At 34.0% G+C, this 27,056-nt stretch overlaps 1 protein-coding gene, 1 long non-coding RNA gene and 1 other non-coding gene across 7 annotated transcripts in view; 2 read left to right on the forward strand and 1 right to left on the reverse strand.

The window, feature by feature from the left end:
* The window catches only part of LOC136037923 (uncharacterized), an 85,386-nt gene extending 76,522 nt beyond the window's left edge, over positions 1 to 8,864 (forward strand). For all 3 annotated transcript variants that reach the window (XR_010620084.1, XR_010620082.1, XR_010620083.1), the window contains one exon: positions 8,703 to 8,864. This is a non-coding gene — a long non-coding RNA (uncharacterized LOC136037923). The remainder of the gene's footprint in view (positions 1 to 8,702) is intronic.
* The window catches only part of LOC136037922 (uncharacterized), a 54,743-nt gene that overhangs the window by 8,309 nt on the left and 19,378 nt on the right, over positions 1 to 27,056 (reverse strand). For all 3 annotated transcript variants that reach the window (XM_065720782.1, XM_065720781.1, XM_065720780.1), the window contains exon 2: positions 13,502 to 13,698. In XM_065720782.1, coding sequence (XP_065576854.1) covers positions 13,502 to 13,693 — 192 coding nt within the window. In that variant the 5' untranslated portion in view covers positions 13,694 to 13,698. The remainder of the gene's footprint in view (positions 1 to 13,501; positions 13,699 to 27,056) is intronic.
* On the forward strand, positions 25,386 to 25,457 carry Trnam-cau (transfer RNA methionine (anticodon CAU)). Its single transcript has one exon. It is a non-coding gene; the product is annotated as a tRNA-Met (tRNA).

Here is a 27,056-nt window from a genome sequence, read left to right on the forward strand (position 1 = left end):
CTCCCCCCCTCTCTCTCTCTCTCTCTCTCCCTCCTCTCTCTCTTTGTTTATTGCATCTTAATTGTCTCAGATTTTACTTTAGAGTAACTTGATATCCATCGACATCTATTTAGTCAAAGATTTCTTTTCATGCTTGTATCAGCAAAGCATACATCCTAATGACAACATACATCCAAGATATTTCACAATCCAAACGTTGTTTCTGACTTTAAATATAGAATAGGTATATAAGCAAAGGGCAACTTTTTGTGGCTAAAACATTATATTTAAAGACTTTTTTGTTTTACATTTTATTTAAATACTTTGAACATGAAAAGTGGCTAGTCAACTTTGCTCTCAGGTTTTTGACAGCTAATGGAAATAGAAATTCACCTCTACTTAACAGCTAAGGGAAAATTAATAGAAAAAAACTACTGCTGCATTCCTAATAAGCAAGGCCTATTATTTGGTCTTAAATCCTTATCAAATAAAAAAAAAAGCTTTTCCAAGTGAAAGTAAGGAACAACACTGAAACTTAAAACGAACCAAAATTACTTATGCATAACGGAGAATCCCCTCCTCTATCCCTTGTTCATCGCGTTAAAATTTTTAGGTACTTTAAAAAGCTTCTTAAACCAACTAAACAGCCTTTGTTTTTCAGGAGTCATTCTTTGAAAATTTGGACAAAAATTTGAACTTTAGCGTAAACAGCTAGGTGTTGAGTAGGGGTCACCCTCCTTCATATATGGCATACGTTTTGTTTGTTTTGAGTTTTAATGTCACCTTAATTTCATTTGAATTTTTTTTTTATACTGGAGACTTACAGTCCCCCGGCTTCAACAACAAGTAAAATTCCTTTTTTGCATGAGTAGGACTGATGTGGCCTCCTTTTTTCTGTTTTTCCTCTACTGCTAGAAAGGCATTGGAATATCATCATGAGATTTTTAAGGGCTTATTTTAAAGAAAATTGGTATATCTAGAGTCTTTGGTAAGTACCAAAACACAATATTTGAAGTGTAATTATTTTAACTAAGCTACATCATCATATAAAAGATGATGAAAGAGGTCATAATTGTAGGTTACAACCATCTCAGTACTAATATAAATTACTAACTACTCAGGTCAACTTAATAATTAAATTTGGTAAACTGTAGAATATGACATCAAAAAAGGAAAGGACATAATAATTGAAAAATAAATTCAAATAGGTAAGAAACCGAGGATTTTTTCAGCCAATAGCAAAATATGAAGACAAAAAACAAGCAAATACTTTGACAAAGACCTCCGTCAAGACGTCCTCAGTGCTAAAAAAAATAACGTTTCGAAGTGAACTTGACAAGAGTAGGAAAGATACTGAATAAAAAAAGAGCCAGAAATAAATGAAAGAAAACTCAGCAATTGGGTTGGACAAGTATTCTTTGACTTGTAAAAGTTTTTGCCTGTCGGCAAACTCGATTTTCTTCCGATGCGTGGACAGGTTTTCTTAAATTATACTGGGCGAAAATACTGATTAATTCTTTTAATATTAAAATGTTATAAATTGGGCTTAATCCGTGGAAACAGAATTGTGTCAAGTGAGTGATCTAATAGACAAAGAATACTAGAAAATGTGAAGAAATATTTAAAAGAGACATAAATAAAAATGAATATAAAGAAAAATGGGCTTTGAATAAATCTGTAATAGGTAGCACTTTTGATGTTATTAAATACCTTCTATAAAATAGAGCAAATCCAAATATAATGAATAAGTTCGAAAAGGCTTCATTACTTTTAGCTGCAGGGACTGGCGATATAAGTTTTGTATACTAATCGTCTTAATTGGTTTTGAAACAAATGCTACAATGGGGGATATTAGTAGCTAGTGATGATGTATCCAATACGTATGGAGCTTCCTTATTTGGGAACCTGGACATTGACCTACTTACATAACCAGCCACCCAGACAGGTATCTGACGCTTTTGGGTGAATGACCTATATATCCCAGTCAGGACATGATTAGCAAATATTCGATCTTCATTGAATAAAAGCAATTTCCAGTTATTATAATACTCAATATTCAAGTCATGACATTTTCATGGATAATTATATGTTTTTTGAAAATATTGTTTAGTATTGGGGTATGCATAAAGTTTAAATTAACAAAGTCGTATATATTTTAAGCAATGATACGACAGCCCTCGGTCATCCATGACTCCACCTTAAAGTACCCCAAAGCCCCTCTTCCCAGCTTACCCCTCCCTTTCTGTACCTAATTTTGTTGATCTTTAATTTTTTTAACTTTAATTTTTTTGCTTGGAAATTTTTTCAACTTTTTTTTTCATGTTTTAAAATGACATAAAATTTAATTAAAACAAAAAAAAAATCACATGTGATATTTTTGAAATAGGAAATAAAGATGATATAGATATGTTAGTCGTGATTTTTTTTTTATCAGAAAAATAATTTTGTAGGATATTTTTTTTTTTTTTACTTAGAATTTGACTGGTGAACATGGTATTTTTTATGTGACCGAACCAGTGGTACTTTATGGCTGGTTATCGAGACTACTTAGTTTATTGTATGTTTTCAATCAGTATTTTTTGTACATTAGAATGTTAAACACTTGCATTATATCTAAAAAAAGGACATGAAATAGTGCAAGAGAGTATTTGAACATGATAAAGAGTTCACAAGTATTTTAATTATGAGATAAGCATTAATGGATATCTTATTGGAAATGTATGCGTGCGTTTTGTCATGACAGTGAGAGATTAAATTCCTTTGGAGCATCGAAAAATTTCAACTGATATGATGGTGGATGTGCGAGAGTAGCATTTCCAGAGAAAAAACTGCTCAAAGATAATCCAATAATGGAGCTGATAGTTGATGACGAGGGTCAACTCCTTGCAAATGCTTATGGTAACACGTTACCCGTTGACAGATCCTATGGTCATCTTTCTGATATTAGCATTCAAATGAAAGCAAAAGGGAAAAGAAAAGCCTACTGCTGCACGAATTTCATAACGCATGTCTTGTCTATGTGCCAAAACTGCAGACTATGTAAAAATAATCTGGCAATAGACTATGAAATTTAAAGCAAAATAAAAATTGCAGTGGCAGACAGTATAACAACGGGGTATAAAGATGAATTGTTGAAAAAAAACAAAGCCCATGTGAACATTATTACTACCATTGATCCCATAGCAACAGATTCAGTCAATGAACCCAATAATACCAATGATGAAATGTGTGATGAGACTGTTGCTGAAACCATGTTAAAACTCTTGTATGATCTTAAAATGCAGTAATTACCATTCAAGAGAAAACATAATGAAGTATTATATGGAGAGAATTCAAAGCATTCATTTTGATTTTTATGATAATGCTTCACATATCGTTATTTCAATAAAAATATTCTCTGCATTACTTTGTTATGTTTCAATTATTTTAGGTTATGCTAGCAAGTCAAACGCTTAGAAAGTTGATTAAAAAGTCGTAAATTTAAGAACAGGAATTTTCAGAGATATAGAGACTGCTAGCGGGCTCATAAGGGGTATATTAGAAACTGAGATAAGTTAACAGGACTTTTACCAAAGTATGAAAGAGATGAGCTGAATTTCTTTCCCAAAAGCCACACAGACAAGCAAACAACCACGCAGATGCACATGCACAGAGAGTGAAAGAGAAAAAACACATACACGCACCAATTCAGACATACAAACATACAAAGACAGAAACTGGGACACATCCCCCCTAATGACACACAGGCACAGAGAGTGAGAGAGGAAAGATAACATAAAAACACACAGATTCAGACAAACAAACAGACAAAGACAGACACTGTGAAATGCAAACATCCTTCCAGACACAAAGGTACAGAGAGTGAGAGAGACAAAACACATACAAACACACAGATTCTGAAATACAAACAGACAAAGACAGCCACCATGATAAGCAAACAGCCGCCCAGACACACAGCCACAGAGCGTGGAAGAGACAAAAACACATACAAACACACGGATTCAGACATACAGAGAAAGAAAGACACTGGGACAAGTAAACACCCGACTAGACACACAGCCACAGAGAGTGAGAGAGACAAAAACACTTGCAAATGCACAAATTCAAACAAAAACAAAACAGAAAAAGACAAACATTAGCACAATCAAAATCTCCTCAGACACTCAGGCACAGTGCGAGAGATAAACAAACAGCCGGGTAATTACAACCTGCACTTGGGTACCTGCAGCCAACCAACAATCCCCACCTTTTTTCAATTAACTTATTTCAATTTAGGTACCTAACTTGAATTAAGTTACTTGGAAAAAAGGTGGGGATTGTAGGTTGACTGCAGGTATCGGGGTGCAGGTAGAGATTTACTGGCTGTTTGTTTGCCTCTCTCACTCTGTCTGTGCGTCTGAGCAGTCGTTTACTTGCCCCAGTGTCTGTCTTTGTCTATTTTTATGTGTGAATCTCTGTGTTTGTATGTTTTTGTCTCTCTCATTCTCTGTACCTGTTTGTCTAGGTGGGTGTTATCTTGTCCCAGTGTCTGTCTTTTTCTGTTTGTACATCAGTATATGTGTGTTATTATGTGTTTTTATTTATCTTTCTCTCTGTTCCTGTGTGTTTTGGGCGGGTGTTTTTTTGTCCCAGTGCCTGTCTCTTTCGTTTGAATATGTTTTTTTCTAACTCCCTGTGTCTGTGTATCTGAGCGGGTGTTTGCTTGTCAAATTGTCTGTCTGTGTGTGTTTATATGTCTGAATCTGTGTGTTTGTATGTGTTTTTGTCTCTCTCACTCTCTGCGTATTGTATGTCTGAATATGTGTTTGCATGTGTTTTTGTCTTTCTCACTCTCTGTGCCAGTGTGTTTGGGTAGGGTTTCGCTTGTCCCAGTGTCTGTATTTTTCTGTTTTTGTCTTTTCTTTTTGTTTTTTTCTATTTTACTCTGTCTTTCTGCGTGTCTGGACGTGTGACTGCTTGTCGCAGTGTCTGTCTTTGTCTGTTTTTATGTCTGAACCTGTGTATTTGAATGTGTTTTTGTCTTTGGATGTTCGTGTGTTCGTGTCTGGATGTGTAATTGCTTGTCGCAGTGTCTGTCTTTGTCTGTTTTTATGTCTGAATCTGTGTATATGTATGTGTTCTTGTCTTTCTCACTCCCTGTTTCAGCGTGTGTGGGTGGGTGTTTGCTTGTCCCAGTGTCTTTCTTTTTCTGTTTTCGTCTTTTTTCTCGTTTTGTCTATTTTACTCTCTCTGCCTGTATATCTGGGCGTGTGGTTGCTTGGCGCAGTATCGGTCTTTGTCTGTTTGTATATCTGAATCTGTTTATTTGAATGGGTTTTTGTCTCTCTCACTCTCTGTGCCAGTGTGTCTGAGCGGGTTTTTGCTTGTCCAGTGTCTTTTTTGTCTGTTTGCATCTCTTAATTTGTGTGTTCGTGTGTGTCTTTTGTCTATATCACCCTCTCTGCCTGCGGGTCTGGGCGGGTGTTTGGTTGTCGTAGTGTCTGTTTTTGTCTGTTTGCATTTCTGAATCTGTGTATTTGTATTTGTTTTTGTCCGTCTCATCTTTGTTCCTATGTGTTTGGGTGGGTGTTTGCTTGTTCTAATGTCGGTCTTTGTCTGTTCGTATGTCTGAATCTGTCAGTTTGTATGTTTTTTTGTCTCTCTCGCCCTCTCTGCCTGTGTGTCTGGGTGGGTGTTTGCTTATCCAAGTGTCTGTCTTTTTCCGTTTGTATGTCTGAATCTGTGTGTTTGTAGGTGTTTTTGTATCTCTCATCTTTGGGCCTGTGGGTTTTGGTGGGTGAATGCTTGTCCTAGTGTACGTCTTTGTATTTTTTTATGACTGAATCTGTGTCTTTGATTGTGTTTATGTCTCTCTCAATCTATGTGCCTGATTGTTGGGATAGGTGTTTGCTTCTCCCAGTGTCTGTCTGTCTCTCTTTTTACGTCTGAATCTAACAGTTTGTATGTGTTTTTGTCTCTCTCACTCTCTGTGCATTGTATGCCTGAATCTAAGTGTTTGTATTTGTTTTATCTCTCTCTCACACATTGCCTGTGTGTGTTTTTACTGACAGAAACGCATACGAACACGCAGGCTCAGACACACAAACAGAAAAAGACAGAACCTAGGGCAAGCAATTATCAACCCAGACATAGGTACAGAGAGGGAGAAAGACAAAAACATACACGAATAGTTAGATTTCGACATACAAACAGACAAGACAGACAAAGGTAGACTTTTTGGACAAGCAAACACACACCCCGACGCACAGGCACAGAGAGTAAGAGAGACAAAAACTCATACAAACACGCAGATTCAGACATACAAACATACAAAAACAGAGAATGGGGAAAGGGAACAACCGCCCAGACGCCTACTCAGAGAGGGAGAAAGACAAAAAAGCATGCAAACAGTCAGATTCAGTCATACAAACAGACAAAGACAGAAATTGGGATAAGCAAACATCCGCCCAGACACACAGGAATAGAGAGTAAGAAAAACAAAGACAAGTACAAACACAAAGATTCAGACATACAAGCAGGCAGAGAAAGACAAGGACAAGAAAACACCCGCCTAGACAGACAGACATAGAAAGTGAGAGAGACAAAAACGTACAAACAAACATATTCACACATACAAACAGATAAACACAGACACTGAGACAAAAAAACACCTGTTCAGACACACATGCACGGTAGGAGAGAAGAGCAGGCGGCCAGTCAGTTTCTGGACCCGGGTACCTGCATCCAACGTACAATCCCCTCCTTTTTTCAATTAACATCATTCAAGTTAGGCACCTAACTTGAATAACTTGAAACCTGACTTTAATGAAGTTATTTTAAAAAAGGTGGGGATTGTAGTTTGGCTGCACTTACCCGAGAGCAGGTTGAAATTGAGTGGCTGTTTGCCTGTCTCTTTCACTGTGCCTGAGTCTTTGAGCAGGTGTTTGCTTGTCCCAATGTCTGTCTTATTTTGCTTGAATTTGTGCATTTGTAAGTGTTTTTGTTGCTCTCACTCTCTGTGGCTCTGTGTCTGACCGGGCGTCTTGGTGCCTAAGCTGTAATATGTGTAAAAATAGCATGGTAATAAACGGAGAAACCGCAAGTAAAATAAAAAGGACACTAGGGGAGATTATGATCAAGGAAACTGAACATGAATTGATGAAAAACAAAGCAAATTTAAAGATATTAGCGTCAATGATAGTTTACCCATGGATGAATTCATTGAACCATGAATCAATATTTAAGAAAAAAATGTTTCGAAAAGATTTTTTTTTCGTTAGATATTAAAGTTGGTTACCGCTCCTATCTCTAAGGCACCAATAGTGATCAGCTTGATCGGGTACCTGGACTGTAGGATGGTGGGGCGAAGGTAGTAAGGATCATCATTCTTTGCTAGTCTATAATCGGTAGGAGAGTGTCAGGAGTAAAAATTAATAAAGTGGACAGACAGAAAATTATAGCAAATCTAGTGACTTTAGAAAAATGGCTAATTGTAGATGATAATTTTCGAAGATTGTCTGTACAAAAGAGAATCTTCACTAACAGAATGATTGACATTATAATGAAAATGGATTCTCCATCTTTTTACTATTGTCTGACACTTATGTGTCGTGGCCCCAAACTGTTTAGTCGATTTATGAACATACTAATCGAAACAAAATAAATTGATATTGCATATCTGTTTGTATATTACCCAGAGTTTTAGTTTACATGTCCCATTTTTTGTAGTGAGGCACTAAGCGATCAGCATAAGCGACTAGTGATAACAAAACATTTATTTACTTATCACGAGTCAATTTCCTTTTAGCTGTGAGATTGTCAACATTGAAAAAAATATTTTACGCATGTCCGTTATGTTTGTGTTCATTGTATTCTGGTCATCCTGTGAGAATAGTACTATTATTGATGACTATAATGAAAAGTGTAGATTATGCGATCCGTGTAAATTTCATAGAGGATATGCAGTGCAGATTAAAGACTGTAATTCCTGTGTCTAAGAGATTTGTAACTCTCAGACTAGAGGTTTCCTTTACTCCAACTGTCACTATGATAAATGTGATCAATGAGAAAACACTTACCCGGGTGTGATTACAAAAAAAACCCTCAACGCGATTTCAGTTTATTTTTAAGAGACTGGTATCGTCAAGGTTTTAAATTGTTTTGGGATGAAGAACCTAGTCTACACTTAAACTGAGGAATAATAAGAGAGTCTGGTTTTTACGACATCGCTGTCAAGATTCTGGCTCCTATGATTATAAACCTACTGATTTTTATTCGGCTGTAACAGAAAATGATTCTTAATATGGACCATCGTAGGTGACATTGCTTCAAATAAGCAAATTGAAAGAGATGAATTTTATAATATGAATCAAAAAATTTTTATTCACTTTACGTAGAAATATAATAAAAGAAAGTTACAATATAATATAAAAATTATTATATTATATATTATATAAAAATTGTTATACAATATTGTATGATATAAAGTTGTATATAATATAATATTTATGCGCTATGTTTATGGGTGCTGTTTTATGAGTTATGTTTATGAGTTATGTAATTATTTGTGGGTCATGTTTTGTGAATAGTTTTTTGAGTTATGTGGAAACAAACAGCTATGACCTACTGATTTTCATTAGAAGGGTAATTTTTAACATTTTTCAGTTTTCTTTCCAGACTCCTCTGTGTACTTCTTTTGTATGTAAAGAGGGCATAAATGAATTATAATTATTATTATATTGTAGAAAATGTGACCCTGACTTTGCATGCCAAGATGAATACAAGTTGAATCCCAACGAGCTGCTGCCATTCATCATTTCCGATGATTACCGATAGGGGGAAGAAGAAATCAAAAGGACAAAGAGTTTTGTATATACAAGTTTTATTAATAAACAAATTCACAAACATTTTTTAAAGCATTTCACTCTTAGTTCACTGAAATTTATAATATACAGGTAGGAAAGAATATTTTCAACTAGAAAACCGTTCAATCGAGGAATTTCACCAGAAATATTAAGAATTTCATTGTAAATATAACGCTGAAGTAACTTCGTTGAAGTAAGGATGCTAGGGCTGTTTAAAAAAAGTTTTTAAATAACATTATTTGGTTTTAATTTTCACAATTTAATGTAAGTTTATTTATATATACATATTTTCTCTCTTGTTCTCGTATTGTGCTGAAGACGGCCCTTGGACATAGGGCCGAAATGTTCACAGAACTGATTTCCACTGTCTTAAAAAGATTTTCCCTATTGTTTCTATTTTGTATTTGTTTGTTATGGAAAGGCAGTGTGGACTTCGTCGCTATTTTTGATATTATATTGTTTGACTATTTCACTAAAAAATAGGAAAGAAATAGAAAGAGCTCTTCTCTTATTTACATCTTCATAGTTTTCTCTCCTTTGTGTTTCTGAAGAAACATGAATATTTGGGTAAAAACAAATAGAGGGGGAATTTTGAGAAGCTGATGCTCAGTTTTGACTAATGGTCAGTTCTTACAGATAGGAAACCTAGGAATATTTTTGTGCTTAAATTAAACTTGCATGGCTTGCGACGAGCCTGAGTCATATGGAAGCAACAATTAATGAATGTTCGTGAACTTTTTTTTAAGAATAGCTCATTTTATCTCAATTTACCGTATACTTCTCTTTCTTTTTAAACAGGGAGTTATTTTTTGCCCCCTTCAATTATTTTAAAATTAAATTCCAAGTAGCTTTCAGTATCAAATCATTCTTGGCTCAGTAAGGTCAGAAGCATTTCCGAAATTGGAGCTTAGGGACTAGATAACTAAATTAGGCTATATAAAATTTATGTTTCTTGGGAAAACTCAAATCAAATACAAGTAGACTTTCTCATTTGCTGCACAGTACAAGATCTGAGCTAGATCTTTCTTTTTTTTTTAGCCCAAGGAAAATTAGGGATAGCTGTCTTCTAAACTTCTGAAAATATACATACATAGGTATAGTTTTTAGGATTAGACATTCATGCTTGAAGTTTTGATGAGGATGGAATTGTTCGGAAGAAATTTTAAGGGGGGGGGGTCTATTTTACGCCCGAGAAACTTTCCAAGGAGGAGTTTTCCATAAGGGGAGGGAATTTTTCATGGAGGATGAGCCAGATTTATCGATATTATTTGGAAAACGATTTGAAATTAAATAAAAAAAAGTTTTTTTCAACTAATAGTAAGGAGCAGTATTAAAACTCAAAACGAACAGAAATTATTCCAAATATGAAGGGGTTGTCCCCTCCTCAATACCTTGCTCTTTGTCGCTAAAGTACAAATTTCTTAAGAACGACTGTTAAAACACAAGAGACGCCTACTTTGAATAGGAATCTTTTTTAAAAGTGCTAAAAAGTTTAGCTTGAAGAGCAAGATATTAAGGAGGGGGTAACCCCTTCATATAAGGAATAGTTTCTTTTCGTTTTGAGTTTTAATGTTGAGAATTACTTTCAGCAGAATTTTTTTTTTTATCAAACAGTTCGTGGTAACGAACTGTAGTAAGGAGCGACCAGGCTCAATAGTAACCGAAACTCTAAAAAATGGAATTTTGATATCAATAGTTACATCAAAAGAATGGAATTCTAATGCTGACTTTAAATATATAAGTTTCATCAAGATTAGTCCTACATATCAAAAGTTATGAGCCTGAGAAAATTTGGCTCATTTTAGAAAATAGAGGGAAACACCCCCTAAAATCCATATGATCTTAACGAAAATAACACCATCAGATTCAGCGTATCAGAGAACTTAATTGTAGAAATTTCAAGCCCCTATCTATAAAAATGTGGAATTTTGCATTTTTTGCCAGAAGACAAATAACGGATGCGTGTTTATTTGTTTTTTTTTGTTTTTGTTTTTTTGTTGTTTTTTCCCAGGGGCGATCGTATCGACTCAGTGGTCCTAGAATGTCGCGAAAGGGCTCATTCTAATGGAAATTAAAAGTTCTAGTGCCCTTTTCAAGTGACCAACAAAATTGGAGGGCACCTAGGCCCCCTCCCACGCTCATTTTTCCCCAAAGTCACCGGATCAAAATTCTGAGATAGCCAGTTTATTTACCATAGTCGAAAAACCCAATAACTATGTCTTTGGGGACGACTTACTCCCCCGCAGTCCCCGTGGGAGGGGCTGCAAGTTACAAACTTTGACCTGTGTTTACATATAGTAATGGTCACTGGGAAGTGTACAGACGTTTTCAGGGGGATCTTTTTGGTTGGGGGGATATTTGAGGGGGATTGGGTTACCGGGGAGTATCTTTCCATGGAGGAACTTCTCATGGGGGAAGAGACTTTCAATGGAGGGGGCGCAGGATTTTCTAGCATTATTTTAAAAAAAAACAATGAAAAAATAAATACGAAAAGATTTTCTACTGAAAGTGAGAAGCAGCATTAAAACTTAAAACGAACAGAAATTATTACGCATATGAGGGGTTTAGCTCCTCGTAATACCTCGCTCTTTACGCTAAAGTATTTTTAGTAATTTCAACTATTTACTCTACGGCCTTTTTGACTCAGGGGTCATTCTTAAGGAATTGAGACAAAATTTAAGCTTTAGTGTAAAGAGCGAGGTATCGACGAGGGGTGAGCCCCCTCATATACGCAATAAAAACATAAGAATATAGAAGTTCACTACGTAATTTAATTTGTAAGTTACGTATATTTTTTACTTATGAAAACGTTCGTAAGAAATTATAAGTTATAGTTGTCTTTTTAAGTAATAAAAAAATTGGAGGGCAACTAGGCCTCCTCCCTCGCTCGTTTTTTCTCAAAATCTTCCGATTAAAACTATGAAAAAGCCATTTAGCCTCAAGAAATTAATATGCAAATTTCGTTTTAATTATTTATGTGCGGAGAGCCAAGATCAAACTATGCAGTAATTCAAAAACGTCCAGAAACTAAACAAAAAAAAAGAAGTTTTTTAAAATGAAAGTAAGGAGCGACATTAAAACTTAAAACGAACAGAAATTACTCCGTATTTGAAAGGGGCTTTTCCTCCTCACTACCCCGCTCTTTACGCTAAAGTTTTTTACTGTTTTAAAATGTAGAATTAAGAAAAAGAGTCAAACTTTAGCGTAAAGAGCGGGGCATTGAGGAGGAAGAGCCCCTTTCAAATACGGAGTAATTTCTGTTCGTTTTCAGTTTTAATGTTGCTCCTTTCTTTCATTTAAAAAAAAATTGTTTTTTTTTTGTTTAATTTTACAAATAAACCCGACCAAATGGTTGTAACATCCAATTTATCTGAATGTGATCGTCGGGTAATACGAGTACGATAGAACTGTTATGATCGATAAGGCTATTTGACAAATAAAGCCTAATGGAAATATACAAAAATTGACCAATAAAAGTTATATTGTTTAAATCCAAAGAAAATAAGGATTCAATTTATATGTCAAAGAGGATATCTAACCACACGGAATAGGTTGAAATTCAGAACTGGAAATTCCAAGCTTTTTTCAATTACTTTAATTTATTAGCAACACTGTAATAATGATTATAATATTTAAATGGTAATTATATTATAGACAGTTTCTAAAAACTCGACTTAAACCATTTTATAATAAAAAAAAAGGACTAAAAAGCTCCTATACAGGTTAGTTTTGCCGTGAAAGCCATTATATAATTCAAGATGAATTAAAAAAAACTGCAAGTACAGAGCAACACTAAGACTTAAAATAAACAGAAATTATTCCACATACGAGGGCGGCTGCCCCCTCCTCATTACCTTACCCTTCACGCGAAGGTTTTTTCTTGCAATTCTAAAAAAGCTTCTTATTCCCTAGTTAAACAGCCCACGTTTTTCAGAAATCGTACTTGGAATTGAGAGAAAAAGGCAAACTTTAGCGTAAAAATCTAGGCATTGAGGAGGTGGTAATGCCCTCATATGCGGAATAATTTCTGTTCGTTTCATTATTTAAACCAAGAAGCAAAATTTTAACTTCTCTACTCCTGAATGTCTTTGTTATTGGTATACATGAAATTTGTAATTAAAAAGGTTTAAGTGCCAGTTTGTTGCTAAACTAAATACAAATTTCTATTTCACTCTTTTATATAGAGAATACGAAACGACTTTTGTCTTTTTTTCGTAATTGATTGTTTCTCGTTCGTTTTTTCTGAATTCAAAATACAAATTTGTTATGTTTCATTAACAAGACACAAATTTCACTCGAGAAAACTCCACAGTTAAGAAAATCAAAACTTTTTTTTTCAGAACAATAACAAAATCGTCGGGTCAAATAAAACACCGAGCGAAGAAGTCGTGAGTTCAATTAATATTGAACTTTCTATTGAAGAAAGCATTAGAAAACTTAGATATGTTGATTGTGCTATTTTTTGGGCCCTTACTTTGAAGAAACCTAGCTTGAATCTATAAAATATAAAAAAGAAAAATATTTAAAAATACCATCAGAATCCAAAGAAGAAAGGAAATAATTTTTAGTGTTCAGATTTATAACTTTTCTAGTTCTTTATAGTTTTTCCACCTTCGCAAAGCTTATGAAGCATTAAAAATTGCAGTTTAACGTATATATAAATTTAAAGTCTTACTTACAGTCCAATTTCCAAGATCCATAATATTACAAATCAGTTTAGCATTTTTTCCAGTAATAACTGTGACATTGCTCACTTGATTCTGTAAAAAACGGGGGCCTTCTTTGGGAAATTCAGGGAGTGAATGACTCTCATATATCTCGCTAGACTCAGCAACATTGTCCTCAAAATCAATATCCGTTCTCTTGCTCATCACTCCTGCAATATATTTTCTTCTGAGCAAACATTATTGAATTAAGCATATAGTTACTGGCTATTAGGTCATACCCAAACAAAAGAACATTGACAACAGAATTGTATATAGAAACAGGACTTTGGGCCAGGCTCCAGCCCCCCAAAAAGCTAAGTGTAATTTTTTTAATTTCTTGACACTTCTTTTTCAAATTATACCAAATAAATTTTGTTTCGTTATTATTCTCCCCACTAGAAATTTTTTAGTGGACTCCCGAAATAATCCTGTGTATCTACTCTCAACAGAATATTATTAGCATAATAATATTCTATTCAACTAAATCCCAAAAGTGACGAATTCTAACAATAATAATAATACCCATTTAAAATTTTCCCTAGCGTAGTGATTTATATCTGTAATTAAATAAAAAAACTAATTTTTTTAGCTGAAAGTAAGGAGCGACATTAAAACTTAAAACGAACAGAAATTACTCCGTATATGAAATGGGTTGTCCCCTCCGCAATCCCTCGCTCTTTACGCTAAAGCTTTTAAGTGTTTTAAAAAGTAGAATTGTGGCAAAGAGTCAAACTTTAGCGCAAAGAGCGAGGGATTGCGGAGGGGATAACCCATTTCATATACGGAGTAATTTCTGTTCGTTTTAAGTTTTAATGTCGCTCCTTACTTTCAGCTAAAAAAATTAGTTTTTTTTATTTAATTTCTGAACGTTTTTGAATTAATGCATGTTTGGTTTTGGCTCTCCGCACATAAATTATTAAAATGAAATTTGTATATTAATTCTTTTTGGCTAAATGGCTTTCTCTTAGTTTTGATCAGACGATTTTGAGAAATAAGGGGTGGAGAAGGAGGCCTAGTTGCCCTCCAATTTTTCGGTTACTTAAAAAGGCAACTAGAACTTTTAATTTTTAACGAACGTTTTTATTAGTGAAAAATATACGTAACTTAAGAATTAACTTACGTAACAAACTTTCATAACCTTATATTTTTATTATGGATACGAGGGGGTTTGTACCCTCGTTAATACCTCGCTCTTTACACTAAGTCGTAAGTTTTGTCCCAATTCTTTAAGAATGACCCCTGAATCCGAAAGGCCGTAGAATAAATAGTTGAAATTACTAAAAATACTTTAGCATAAAGAGCGAGGTATTTAACTCCTCCTAAATACCTCGCTCTTTATGCTAAAGTATTATTAGAACCCCTCATATTCGTAATAATATCTGTTCGTTTTAAGTTTCAATGCTACTCCTTCCTTTCATTTCAAAAAAGTTTTCATGTTTATTTTTCATTGTTTTCTTATAGTAATGCTAGAAAATCCTGCGCCCTTTTCATTGAATTTTTCTTCCCCCATGACAGATTCCTCCAACATAGCCCCCTCTCCTCAGACCCACCCCCAAACAAAATAAAATCCCCCTGAAAACGTCTGTACACTTCCCAATAACCATTACTATATGTAAACACAGGTCAAAGTTTGTAACTTGCAGCCCCTCCCCCAGGAATGGTGGGGGAGTAAGTCATCCCCAAAGACATAGTTATTATGATTTTCGACTATGTTTAACAAAATGGCTATCTCAAAATTTTGATCCGTTGACTTTGGGAAAAAAATGAGCGTTGGAGGGGGCCTAGATGCCCTCCAATTTTTTTGGTCACTTAAAATGGGCACTAGAACTTTTCTTTTCCGTTAGAATGAGCCCTCTTGCGAGATTCTAGGACCACTTGGTCGATACGATGTCCCCTGGGAAAAAGAAAAAAAAACAAAAGAACAAACAAATAAACACGCACCCGTGATTTGTCTCCTGGCAAAAAATGCAAAATTCCACATTTTTGTAGATAGGAGCTTGAAACTTCTACAGTAGGGTTCTCTGATACGCTGAATCTGATGGTGTTATTTTCGGGGGTGTTTTCCCCTATTTTCTTAAATAAGGCAAATTTTCTCAGGCTCGTAACTTTTGATGGGTAAGACTAAACTTGATGAAACTTATATATTCAAAATCAGCATTAAAATGCAATTCTTTTGATGTAGCTATTGATATCAAAATTCAATTTTGTAGAGTTTTGGTTACTATTGAGCCGGGTCGCTCCTTACTACAGTTCGTTACCACGAACTGTGATAGTTCGTTTATATTTTTGTTTGTTATGTAGATAAAAGTTAAAAAAAAAGTCAAAGCCATTTATTTCAAAAGATATAATCTGGATTTTTTCTTGTTCTTCTAGCTTTGGACCATTTGGGTTACCACTCCTAGCGATTTCTCACTATTTGTTGCTTTTTTCTTCTTGCTTAGTGATTTTTTTTGGCTAGTAATTCATTCAAGTGAATAAATCTGCCAGGAGCTAAGAATTGAAAGCAAAAGGACGCTTTAGTGAAAAGTTCACTGGCAGCCAAGGCCTTACCCGGGAGGGGCTTTGACCCCCCCCCCCGACATGTTTGTCGTTGAAAATTTATATCTGTAATAGTTTATATTTTTGTTTATTATGTAGATAAAAGTAAAATAAAGTCAAGGCCATTTATTTCAAAAGATATAATCTGGATTTTTTCTTGTTCTCCTAGCTTTGTACCATTTGGGTTACCACTCCTAGCGATTTCTCACTATTTCTTGTTTTTTTTTCTTCTTGCTTAGTGATTTTTTTGGTTAGTAATTCATTCAAGTGAATAAATCAGCCAGGAGATAAGAACTGAAAGCAAAAGGACAATTTAGTGAAAAGTTCACTGGCAGCCAAAGCCTTACCCGAGGGGCGCTTTGAACCCCCCTCCCGCCCGAAATGTTTTTCTGACCCGTAAAAACGTAACAAAAATGGATATAAACAAATTTTTATGTTTTTTTAGTTTTTTTTGTGTACTCCCACCCCCCAAAAAAAATCCATGCATAAAATACCCCCCAAAAAAACCTGCTGGCAGCCACTGAAAATAAGAAAAAATTACTTTGTTCTGTCTGAGAAGAAATAAGTATATTTTACAGAAAAATTATACGCATCGATTAGTAAGAAGCTATACTATCTAATTAGCTATTATTATGGCAGTAAGTCATCATAACAAGGTATTTAATTAGTTGTCTTGCTATGGAACATTTCAATCAAAATTACGTTAAATTATATATTACGTTAATAATCAAAAATTATTTGATATTACGTCAAAATCAAAAATCAAAAATAAAAAATTAAACGTCATAAATCAAAATTTATTAGTTTTTTGTCGTTTTATTTTTATTAGTAGCCTAATTAGTATCCTTAATTAGGATACTAATTAGTATCCTAATTATTAGTATCCTTCAAAGAGTTCACATGCAGCTTTGACATTTAGTGGTCAGCATGTTAACCATGTGGAGTAAAACCTTCGTAAAGTAAGCTTCATTTCCTTTGCTTAGTTAAGAAACCTCCTTTCCGTCAGTCCGTTAAATGTTTTAACGTATTTTATATATTGGATTTTTTCCAGATAGATTTCTTTTTTGGTGTATCATGTGTATTTTCTTATTTCTTTTCTTGCTTAGGGCTTTTCCTCCTCAACGCCCCGCTCTTTACGCTAAAGTTTCTTATTGTTTTAAAAATAGAGTTAAGAGAAAGAGTCAAACTTTAGCGTAAAGAGCGGGGCGTTGAGGAGGAAAAGCCCCTTTCATATACGGAGTAATTTCTGTTCGCTTTAAGTTTTAATGTTGCACCTTACTTTCATGTAAAAAAAAACTTGTTTTTTTATTTAATTTCTGGACGTTTTTGAATTAATCTTAATTAAGCCGTGAGATTGTTCCGAAACAACTTTAAACGAAATCAGGCAGGTATGCAAAATTTTAACTTAGAAGGCTCACGTATTTAGGACTGAGACACAATTTTGAATAAACGGGCAATTTACATAAAATATTGGGTATTGGATGAAAAATTGCAGAAATCACAGCATTTTGGTGACCATTTAACTGACCTTCTTCATGGCATGTGCCTGATTAACGATTAAAGCCACCATTCTAAAGCCATTTTATTATTGATAAACAGAGTATAGGATTATTATTTCCTTCATTTTACCGACGTTACTATATTGATATAAATAGTCAAAAACACCAGGCTAGCGGAAAAAAATTAATCATATTGATAAAATTCTGAAAGGCCACTAAAACCGATGATTTCAAAATCCAAACACATTTTGTCTACTAAAGCAGCTAAATTATAATTTTAGTGATTTGTTGACTTACCTTTTTTTTCTTTTTTCTTTTTTCAAGAGTCAAGTGATTTTTCTACCTTGTGCCAACTCTGTAGGCAAAGCATATAATTTGAGTTTCGTGGATAACAAAAAAACTAGTGATATAAATGGAGGCATTTTTGGAGATTTTGAGAGTTCAAGGTACGAGAAAAAGGTTGAATATTAATGTTAAGAAAACTAAGCTAATTAAATTAGTTACAATTTTTGGATGAACAGGCAATGTTAGGTAAGGAGAAAATTAACCAAGTGGATAACTTCACTCACTTAAGTAGCACTATAAGTAAAGATGGGATGCAGTAAAATTTAAAAAGTATGAAAAGAACATGAGAGTGGGCATGCAAAAAGTATATACTTGTAGAAAAACACCATAATCCTTCAGCAAACCAGCGGTGGAATATTAAGAATCTTATTCCGAGATCAACTCCTTTCCAAAAGGGAAGTTGTACCTCCAAGAAAGTTTGACCCCAGCTTTCTACCACCTATACCATTGAATTCTGTTATCCTAACATACATATTCGAGCCAGTAATCATCAACCAGTGCATTCCATAAATAGAGGTATTGTCATGACAACTTTATTATTTTATTAACTTTCTTAAGTTATCCAAGGTAGCTATCAGGATCCCCAATTTTAATTTTCTTATGATTACTTCAAGACCTGAATTTACAATAATGAAATAGGGGACGCCTTTTATTTTTGGCAGTTTAAACAGGTTAGGAAAATCGAAGTCTTGGAACAAAGATTAGTATGTTGGAAGGCATGGCAATAACAATGGTCAAATATAGGTAAGGAAAGTGGGTGTTTCGAAAGGTTGAGATGGATACGGTATATTTTTTAAAGGAATTGGGTAAGGACAGTTTAAGGTACTTGCTTGAATTGTAGTGTATGCGTCACAGTAAAATGAACAGTGTATGCGTCACAAAAATATCATGGGTGGTTGTTCAGTTAGGTAAATTAAAACTCTTAGGAATGGATATACAGCCCAAATTAAACCTGTAGCCCAGCATATATTTATAAAATTTATTTTTTATGCCGAATTTTAAAGCGTAAGATTCATAATGTTTAGTTTACATGCTAAAAGCTAATGTTTCATTCAGTTTGTGTCAGTGGATTGTAAGTATAAAGCGTGCCCTTAGCAACAAATCTAAGAAAGAAGTTCGCTTTACAAGAATCTGTTTTTCATTGTTACTTCAAGCATATTCGTAAATTTACATTAAGTTACATATTATTATTAAAGCTCACAGACTCTGCAATTAAAAACCAAAAAGTTATTAGCATAGTAGAGTTTAGAACTGGAGAATCCAAGTTTTTTTTCCGTTACTGTGATTTATTAGCAACAATATAATAATGATTATTGTTTTTAAATGGTAATTATTTAACATATACTTTTTAAAAACTCGATTTACAATTTTCATAATAAAAATAAGAAACTAAATAAAAAGTACTCCCATTTAGGTTAGATTTCCCGTGAAAGCCATTTTATAATGTAAGATCATTTTAAAAAATAAAGTTTTTTTCAGCTGAAAGTACGGAGCAACATTTAAACCTTAAATAAATAGAAATTAGTCTGTGTAAGAGAGGGGCAGCCCTCTCTTCATTATCTCACCCTACACGCTAAAGTTTAATGTTTCTCTTAGTATTTTTAACAAAGCTTCTTTTTCTAATTAAAAGGCCCTCGTGTTTCAGGAGTCGTTCTTCAAGAATTGGGACAAAAGATCAAACTTTAGCATAATAACCGATGTATTGATAACCTTCTCATATACGGTGTAATTTCTGTTCGCTTAATTATTTAAATTAAGAAGCAAAATTTTAACTGTTCTAGTCCTGAATATCTTTGTTATGGATAAATACAAAATTTGTAATTAAAAAGGTTTTAGTGCCACTTTCTTGCTAAACTGAATAAAATTTAATTTTCTAAGTCCCTTATATAGAAAATAAGAAATATTTTGCGATTTTTGGTAATTTTTGGTAATTGATTGGTTAATTTTTTGGCAATAGATTGGCTGTCTCGTTTGCCTTCTCTAACTTGAAAATACAAATTTTATATTGTAAATAATGTACAGTTTTAGAAAAAGATAAAACACTTCCAACAGGGTACGAAACCGATTAAAATAAGACTATTAAGTTTAAGAAGTCGAGAACCTTAAAGCAGGTGTTTCAATCCCCTATCAATAAATAAGTTCATAAAGTCCCCTGTCTTTAAAGGCCATAACACGTTGGGCCAGCAAGTTTGTCCCTAAACACACGTTTAATCTACACAATTTGAACGAAAATAAAGAACCATTTTAGAGCTTGGTTTGACAGATCAGATTTAATTCAGGCTTTATTTAAGACGCTGAAAGATATGTGTTCGAGGGTTTAAATTGACAAAACTGAATTTCCTACCGCTGAATCTTTGAAAATACTTGCTATGGTTTTACTAGGTTAACCCAATGTCACTTAACATTCTCAGTGGCGTACGTTCATGAGAAATGGGGGGGGGGAATGTGTTTTCAAAGATCTAAGGTGTGACAATTTATTTTCAGTCATTTCAATGCAAATACAAAAAACGGTATTTTCTGTGAAAATTCCAATAAAGTGGGATGTTTCAAAATCTATGGGGGGAGGGCGAAAACCCATGGGGAATGGACGTCTTTTTTCCCCTAATTGACGCCACTTCATATTATACGCTTATTGTTTTGGCTTTATAAATTATCTTCTTTGATCTTAATTTTAAAACTCAATGGTTTTTTTGGTTTCACTTTAATAGTCTAATATGCATTAAATCTTTTACGCTCATCTGAATTTCCGGAAACTAAAAGCTTATTAAATATTGAAATAAATGACATCAGTTCGCCTGTAGTCTGTTAAAATCTAGGAAGCCTGTCTACGCAAAATTCGATTTTGGATGAAGTAAACATTTCACGAAAACATACACAAAACATTTTTTGTGTTGGGTTGTGCGGGCTGTGTAGCCGGTGATGATTGTGGGGGGGAGGTCGGAATTGGTCTGGGTTGTGTCGCTGAATTGAAACATGGCAAATTGCACAAAGAAACTTTAACGAATATTAGCTAGTTTGCAGCGAAACAGCCTTTTTTTGCTTTATGTAAAATTGGTTATCAATAGCAACTCGGCCTTTCCCTCCCAAACCACGAAAAAATTACAGAATAGTTTGTTTTTCGTTTTTGAAACAAATAGACGCAGAACTTGGTTAGTATGTTTTCCAAAGAACATTTTCTTATCGTTTTTTCACTCTCTGTTTTTGGCTGGAAGTATATACAATGTTTTGTAAGTCTATTGTGTCCGTACTATTTTTTGGCTGAGGAAAACCGTCAAAATCTTTTACTACCCCTGTAGGTACTACATTGTATCTCAGAAAGCATAGGAGGTGATGTATAGCAATTCTGACTTCGGTGTTTCGTTTCGGCGAAACAACCCATATTGGTTCCGATTTCCCCTTTTCTGTACGGTTGTCACCGGTTACATAATTTGTGTAATTTAACATGTGTTTTAAACATAACATAACAAATGTTTCGTGTAAAACATTAAAAAGCTACCCTTCTTTAATGAGAATTGTCTTCTAATTATTTGTTGTATAGTGTAAAATTGTATCCAAAATATTTTATAATTTCTATGGTGGTGAAGAAAGGAGGGGGTAGGGGAATGGCCCGGCAGATCCAAGTACATCCGCTTAGAATACTGATTGCGTGCGTCTACTTTATAAATTTGCTGCTCTGAAAGCGATTCACTAAATTTTTAACGTTCCGGGATTCCCAAAATACAGACCAAGGTTTATAGAGTGTATACTAATTCATGCAATGGAGCTTTGAAGTTAAAACTGACTTAAAAGGGAGATTTATCTGATTTTATCTGATTTATCTAATAGAGCCAAATTCGGCTCTATTAGAGCATGTGATACTCTTTTGAAAATAAATATTGTCTTATTTCCCGTGGAATACCGCAATTTTTTCATACGTGCCTATAATTCTCAGTGTTTTTCACACGTGATTTTTGGTTCCTTCAAGCCTTATCTCCGCTTCAATATAAATTCTTGTGTACATTCTAGTATGCAATTCTGAACACTGTATTATATTGAACAGGTATAATTTTCCATATTTATTTTCTCCCTTTTTGTATCAATAAATTGAAACTGACAAAATTATCTAATTTTGCTAATTTTAAAAGTTTAGCAGCTAAATTAAAAATATAGCACCTAGTGGTTTCGATCCACCGACCTCCAAGCTATGAACCCAACACGCTTACGCTGCGCCAAGCTGCTGTTACCTTAACATGTTATCAAACAAGTGATGTTATTACAAGAGAAAATCTTAGCAAAGACTTCAATTTCCAGTTTAATTTATTCAATTAAACTAGTTCCTTCAAGCCTTAACCCTGCTTCAATAAAAATTCTTGTGTACATTCCAGTATGCAATTCTGAGCACTGTATTATATTGAGCAGGTATAATTTTCCATGCTTATTTTCTCCCTTTAATGTGTCAATAAATTCAAACTGACGAAATTATCTAATTTTGCTAATTTTAGAAATTTAGCAGCTAAATTAAAAATTTGGCAGGTTTCGATCCACCGACCTCTGGGTATATGGAAATGCGCCCTTCCGCTGCTCCAAGCTGCTGCTAAGTTACCATGTCATCAAACAAGTGATGTTGTTACAAGAAAAATTCAACCAAAGACTTCGATTAGGAACTCAGTTTAATTGGTTCAATTAAATTGCTTCCTTCAAGCCTTACCCCCTCTTCAATATAAATTCTTGTGTACATTAGAGTATGCAATTCTGAGCACTGTATTATATTGAGCAGGAATAATTTTTCATGTTTGTTTTCTCACTTTCTGTATCAATAAATTCAAACTGACAAAATTATCTAATTTTGCTAATTTTAAAAATTTAGCAGCTTAATTAAAAATTTAGCAGCTAGTGGTTTTGACCCACCCGCCTCCGGGTTATGGGCCCAGCGCGCTTCCGCTGCGACAAGCTGCTGTTATGCTTGTTATCAAACAAGTTATTACAATAGAAAATTTCACCAACGGCTTCAATTAGGAAATCAATTTAAATGGTTCTTTTAAATTGCTTCCATCAAGCCTTACCCCCGCTTCAGTATAAATTCTTGTGAACATTCCAGTATGTTATTCTGATCACATGTTTCCATGTTTATTTTCTCCATTTCTGTATCAATAAATTCAAACTGACAAAATTACCTAATTTTACAAATTTTAAAAAGTTAGCAGCTAGTGGTTTCGATCCACCGACCTCTGGGTTATGGGCCCAGCACGCTTCCGCTGCGCAAAGCTGCTGTTAGTGTAAGAATTTTTCAAACAAGTGATGTTATTACAAGAGAAAATTTTACCACAGACCCTAGGCCCTAGATTTTTGGAGTAAGAATCAGACTTTAGGGGTAAATTTCTATCTTAGGGGCTTCTTGCTATTCTGGAAGTAGTTGTGTTAAGTGAATGAAAAAGGATAAGCCTATAATCGGGGAAATATGTTAATAAAACAATTATTACCTTAGAATATGCAGAATAATTGTAGTTATCACATTCTGACTGTACTTCCATTGTAATTTCCTCTCACCTCCCAATGTGCAAATGTATAGTCAAGTTGCATATTTCCCATCCATTTTGCCAATTCACATTTGTTTCAACCCGTGGACTCGTAAATTGAATCAACACTGACTACTACTACTACTACCAAGGTACTTATCGGTTATGTAATAAGTACTCGAAAAGTGAAGTTTGGTTAATGCTAATTAAATATGAAATTTTTTATTTAAAATTTATTGGATTTACTCCTGTTTCATATCACAAATCAGATTTTTTCTTAAAACTCTGCTGACTAAGCTATGTATTCTAACACCCCCCCTTCCCTTATTTTATAATTTATTGTGAAAATGTTATGGGACTTCACCCACGCAAGCGTGCTCTTTTTTAATATTGTCTCAAAATGAATAATCTTTCGAAGCCTCAATGGCTCAGTCGGTTGAGCTTGTTTTGTAATTTTGGCATCATGATTTTGAGCCTAAAATAAAGCAAATGATGATTTATTTTGCAGTTAACTAGAATTTATTTTTAATTATTAAGCATGGTTAAGTTGCCTATACATGTTAGTATAGGCAATATTTCGTTCTTTATTATAACATTAAACCACACGTCGGGTAGTTATAACCTAACAAAAAATAAAACTAATTTTAAACTTTTCCGGTATCTTTCCAGTTGCAATTAAAAAACCAAATTATTGCTTAGACGCCATAAATAGTTTTTGTAATTTACATAATAACTTCAGCAATCCTGAACTGAGAACTAAAATAAAATAAAAATATCTTGTCAATATATAAACGTGCATAGATATTGCATTCACCTAATACGTCATATATGGTTACAACCCATGGTTATGATCATTCATATAAAATGCAGTTTTCGTAAAAACCCTGACAATATTTTAGATTTTTTTTGTAATTAAAAAAGGCCCTAGATGTGGCAATATTCTTCAAAATGAGACATGCTCTAGGATGTCCCAGTGCCCCGCTATCTGAGAAAAAGAAAAGAAAATGATGCCGTCGATGCAGAATATCGTGGTTGCAGCCACTTTTCTTGATTTTCAAACCAATATATTTTCGTTTTTATTCAAGCCAAGGGGCTGATAGTTTCCTATAAAAACGAAAATATATTGGTTAACTGGTTAATAAATATTTAATATTTACTGGTTAATTAATATTAAATATACTGGTTAATAATTAATTGGTTAATAAATATATTAAAATAAATATAGTTAACTGCAAAATAAATCATCATTTACTTTATTTTAGGCTCGAAATCATGATGCCAAAATTACAAAACAAGCTCAACCGACTGAGCCATCGAGGCTTCGAAAGATTATTCATTTTGAAACAATATTAAAAAAGATCACGCTTGCGAGGGTGAAGTCCCATAACATTTTCACAATAAATTATAAAATAAGGGAAGGGGTGTTAGAATACATAGCTTAGTCAGCAGAGTTTTAAGAAAAAATCTGATTGGTGATATGAAACAGGAGTAAATCCTATAAATTTTAAATAAAAAATTTCATATTTAATTAGCATTAACCAAACTTCACTTTTCGAGTACTTATTACATAACCGAAAAGTACCTTGGTAGTAGTAGTAGTAGTCAGTGTTGATTCAATTTACGAGTCCACGGGTTGAAACAAATGTGAATTGGCAAATTGGATGGGAAACATGTAACTTGACAATACATTTGCACATTGGGAGGTGAGAGGAAATTACAATGGAAGTACAGTCAAAATGTGATAACCACAATTATTCTGCATATTCTAAGGTAATAATTGTTTTATTAACATATTTCCCCGATTATAGGCTTATCCTTTTTCATTCACTTAACACAACTACTTCCAGAATAGCAAGAAGCCCCTAAGATAGAAATTTACCCCTAAAGTCAGATTCTTACTCCAAAAATCTAGGGCCTAGGGTCTGTGGTAAAATTTTCTCTTGTAATAACATCACTTGTTTGAAAAATTCTTACACTAACAGCAGCTTGGCGCAGCGGAAGCGCGCTGGGCCCATAACCCAGAGGTCAGTGGATCGAAACCACTAGCTGCTAACTTTTTAAAATTTGTAAAATTAGGTAATTTTGTCAGTTTGAATTTAATGATACAGAAAGGGAGAAAATAAACATGGAAACATATGATCAGAATTACATACAGGAATGTTCACAAGAATTTATATTGAAGCGGGGGTAAGGCTTGATGGAAGCAAGTTAAAAGAACCATTTAAATTGATTTCCTAATTGAAGCCGTTGGTGAAATTTTCTATTGTAATAACTTGTTTGATAACAAGCATAACAGCAGCTTGGCGCAGCGGAAGCGCGCTGGACCCATAAACCGGAGGTGGGTGGGTAAAAACCACTAGCTGCTAAATTTTTAATTAAGCTGCTAAACTATTAAAATTAGCAAAATTAGATAATTTTGTCAGTTTGAATTTATTGATACAGAAAGCGAGAAAATAAACATGGAAAATTATTCCTGCTCAATATAATACAGTGCTCAGAATTGCATACTGGAATGTACACAAGAATTTATATTGAAGAGGGGGTAAGGCTTGAAGGAAGCAACTTAATTGAACCAATTAAACTGAGTTCCTGATCGAAGTCTTTGGTTAAATTTGTCTTGTAACAACATCACTTGTTTGATGAAATGGTAACTTAGCAGCAGCTTGGAGCAGCGGAAGGGCGCTGGTTCCATAAGCCCAGAGGTCGGTGGATCGAAATCTGCCAAATTTTTAATTTTGCTGCTAAATTTCTAAAATTAGCAAAATTAGATAATTTCGTCAGTTCGAATTTATTGACACATTAAAGAGAGAAAATAAGCATGGAAAATTATACCTGCTCAACATAATACAGTGCTCAGAATTGCATACTGGAATGTACACAAGAATTTTTATTGAAGCAGGGGTAAGGCTTGAAGGAACCAGTTAAATTGAACAAATTAAACTGGAAATTGAAGTCTCTGGTAAAATTTTCTCTCGTAATAACATCACTTGTTTGATAACATATTAAGGTAACAGCAGCTTAGCGCAGCGTAAGCGTGTTGGGCTCATAGCTTGGAGGTCGGTGGATCGAAACCACTAGGTGCTATATTTTTAATTTAGCTGCTTAACTTTTAAAATTAGCAAAATTTGATAATTTTATTAACTGAACCATGCTTAATAATTGAGAATTAATTCTAGTTAACTGCAAAATAAATCATCATTTGCTTTATTTTAGGCTCAAAATCATGATGCCAAAATTACAAAACAAGCTCAATCGACTGAGCCATTGAGGCTTCGAAAGATTATTCATTTTGAGACAATATTAAAAAAAGAGCACGCTTGCGTGGGTAAAGTCCCATAACATTTTCACAATAAATTATAAAATAAGGGGAGGGGGTGTTAGAATACAAAGCTTAGTCAGCAGAGTTTTAAGAAAAAATCCGATTGGTGATATGAAACAGGAGTAAATCCTATAAATTTTAAATAAAAAATTTCATATTTAATTAGCATTAACCAAACTTCACTTTTCGAGTACTTATTACATAACCGATAAGTACCTTGGTAGTAGGAGTAGTAGTCAGTGTTGATTCAATTTACGAGTCCACGGGTTGAAACAAATGTGAATTGGCAAAATGGATGGGAAATATGCAACTTGACTATACATTTGCACATT

This window comes from Artemia franciscana, chromosome 17 (assembly GCF_032884065.1).
Source record: "Artemia franciscana chromosome 17, ASM3288406v1, whole genome shotgun sequence".
NCBI classification, from domain to species: Eukaryota; Metazoa; Arthropoda; class Branchiopoda; order Anostraca; family Artemiidae; genus Artemia; species Artemia franciscana.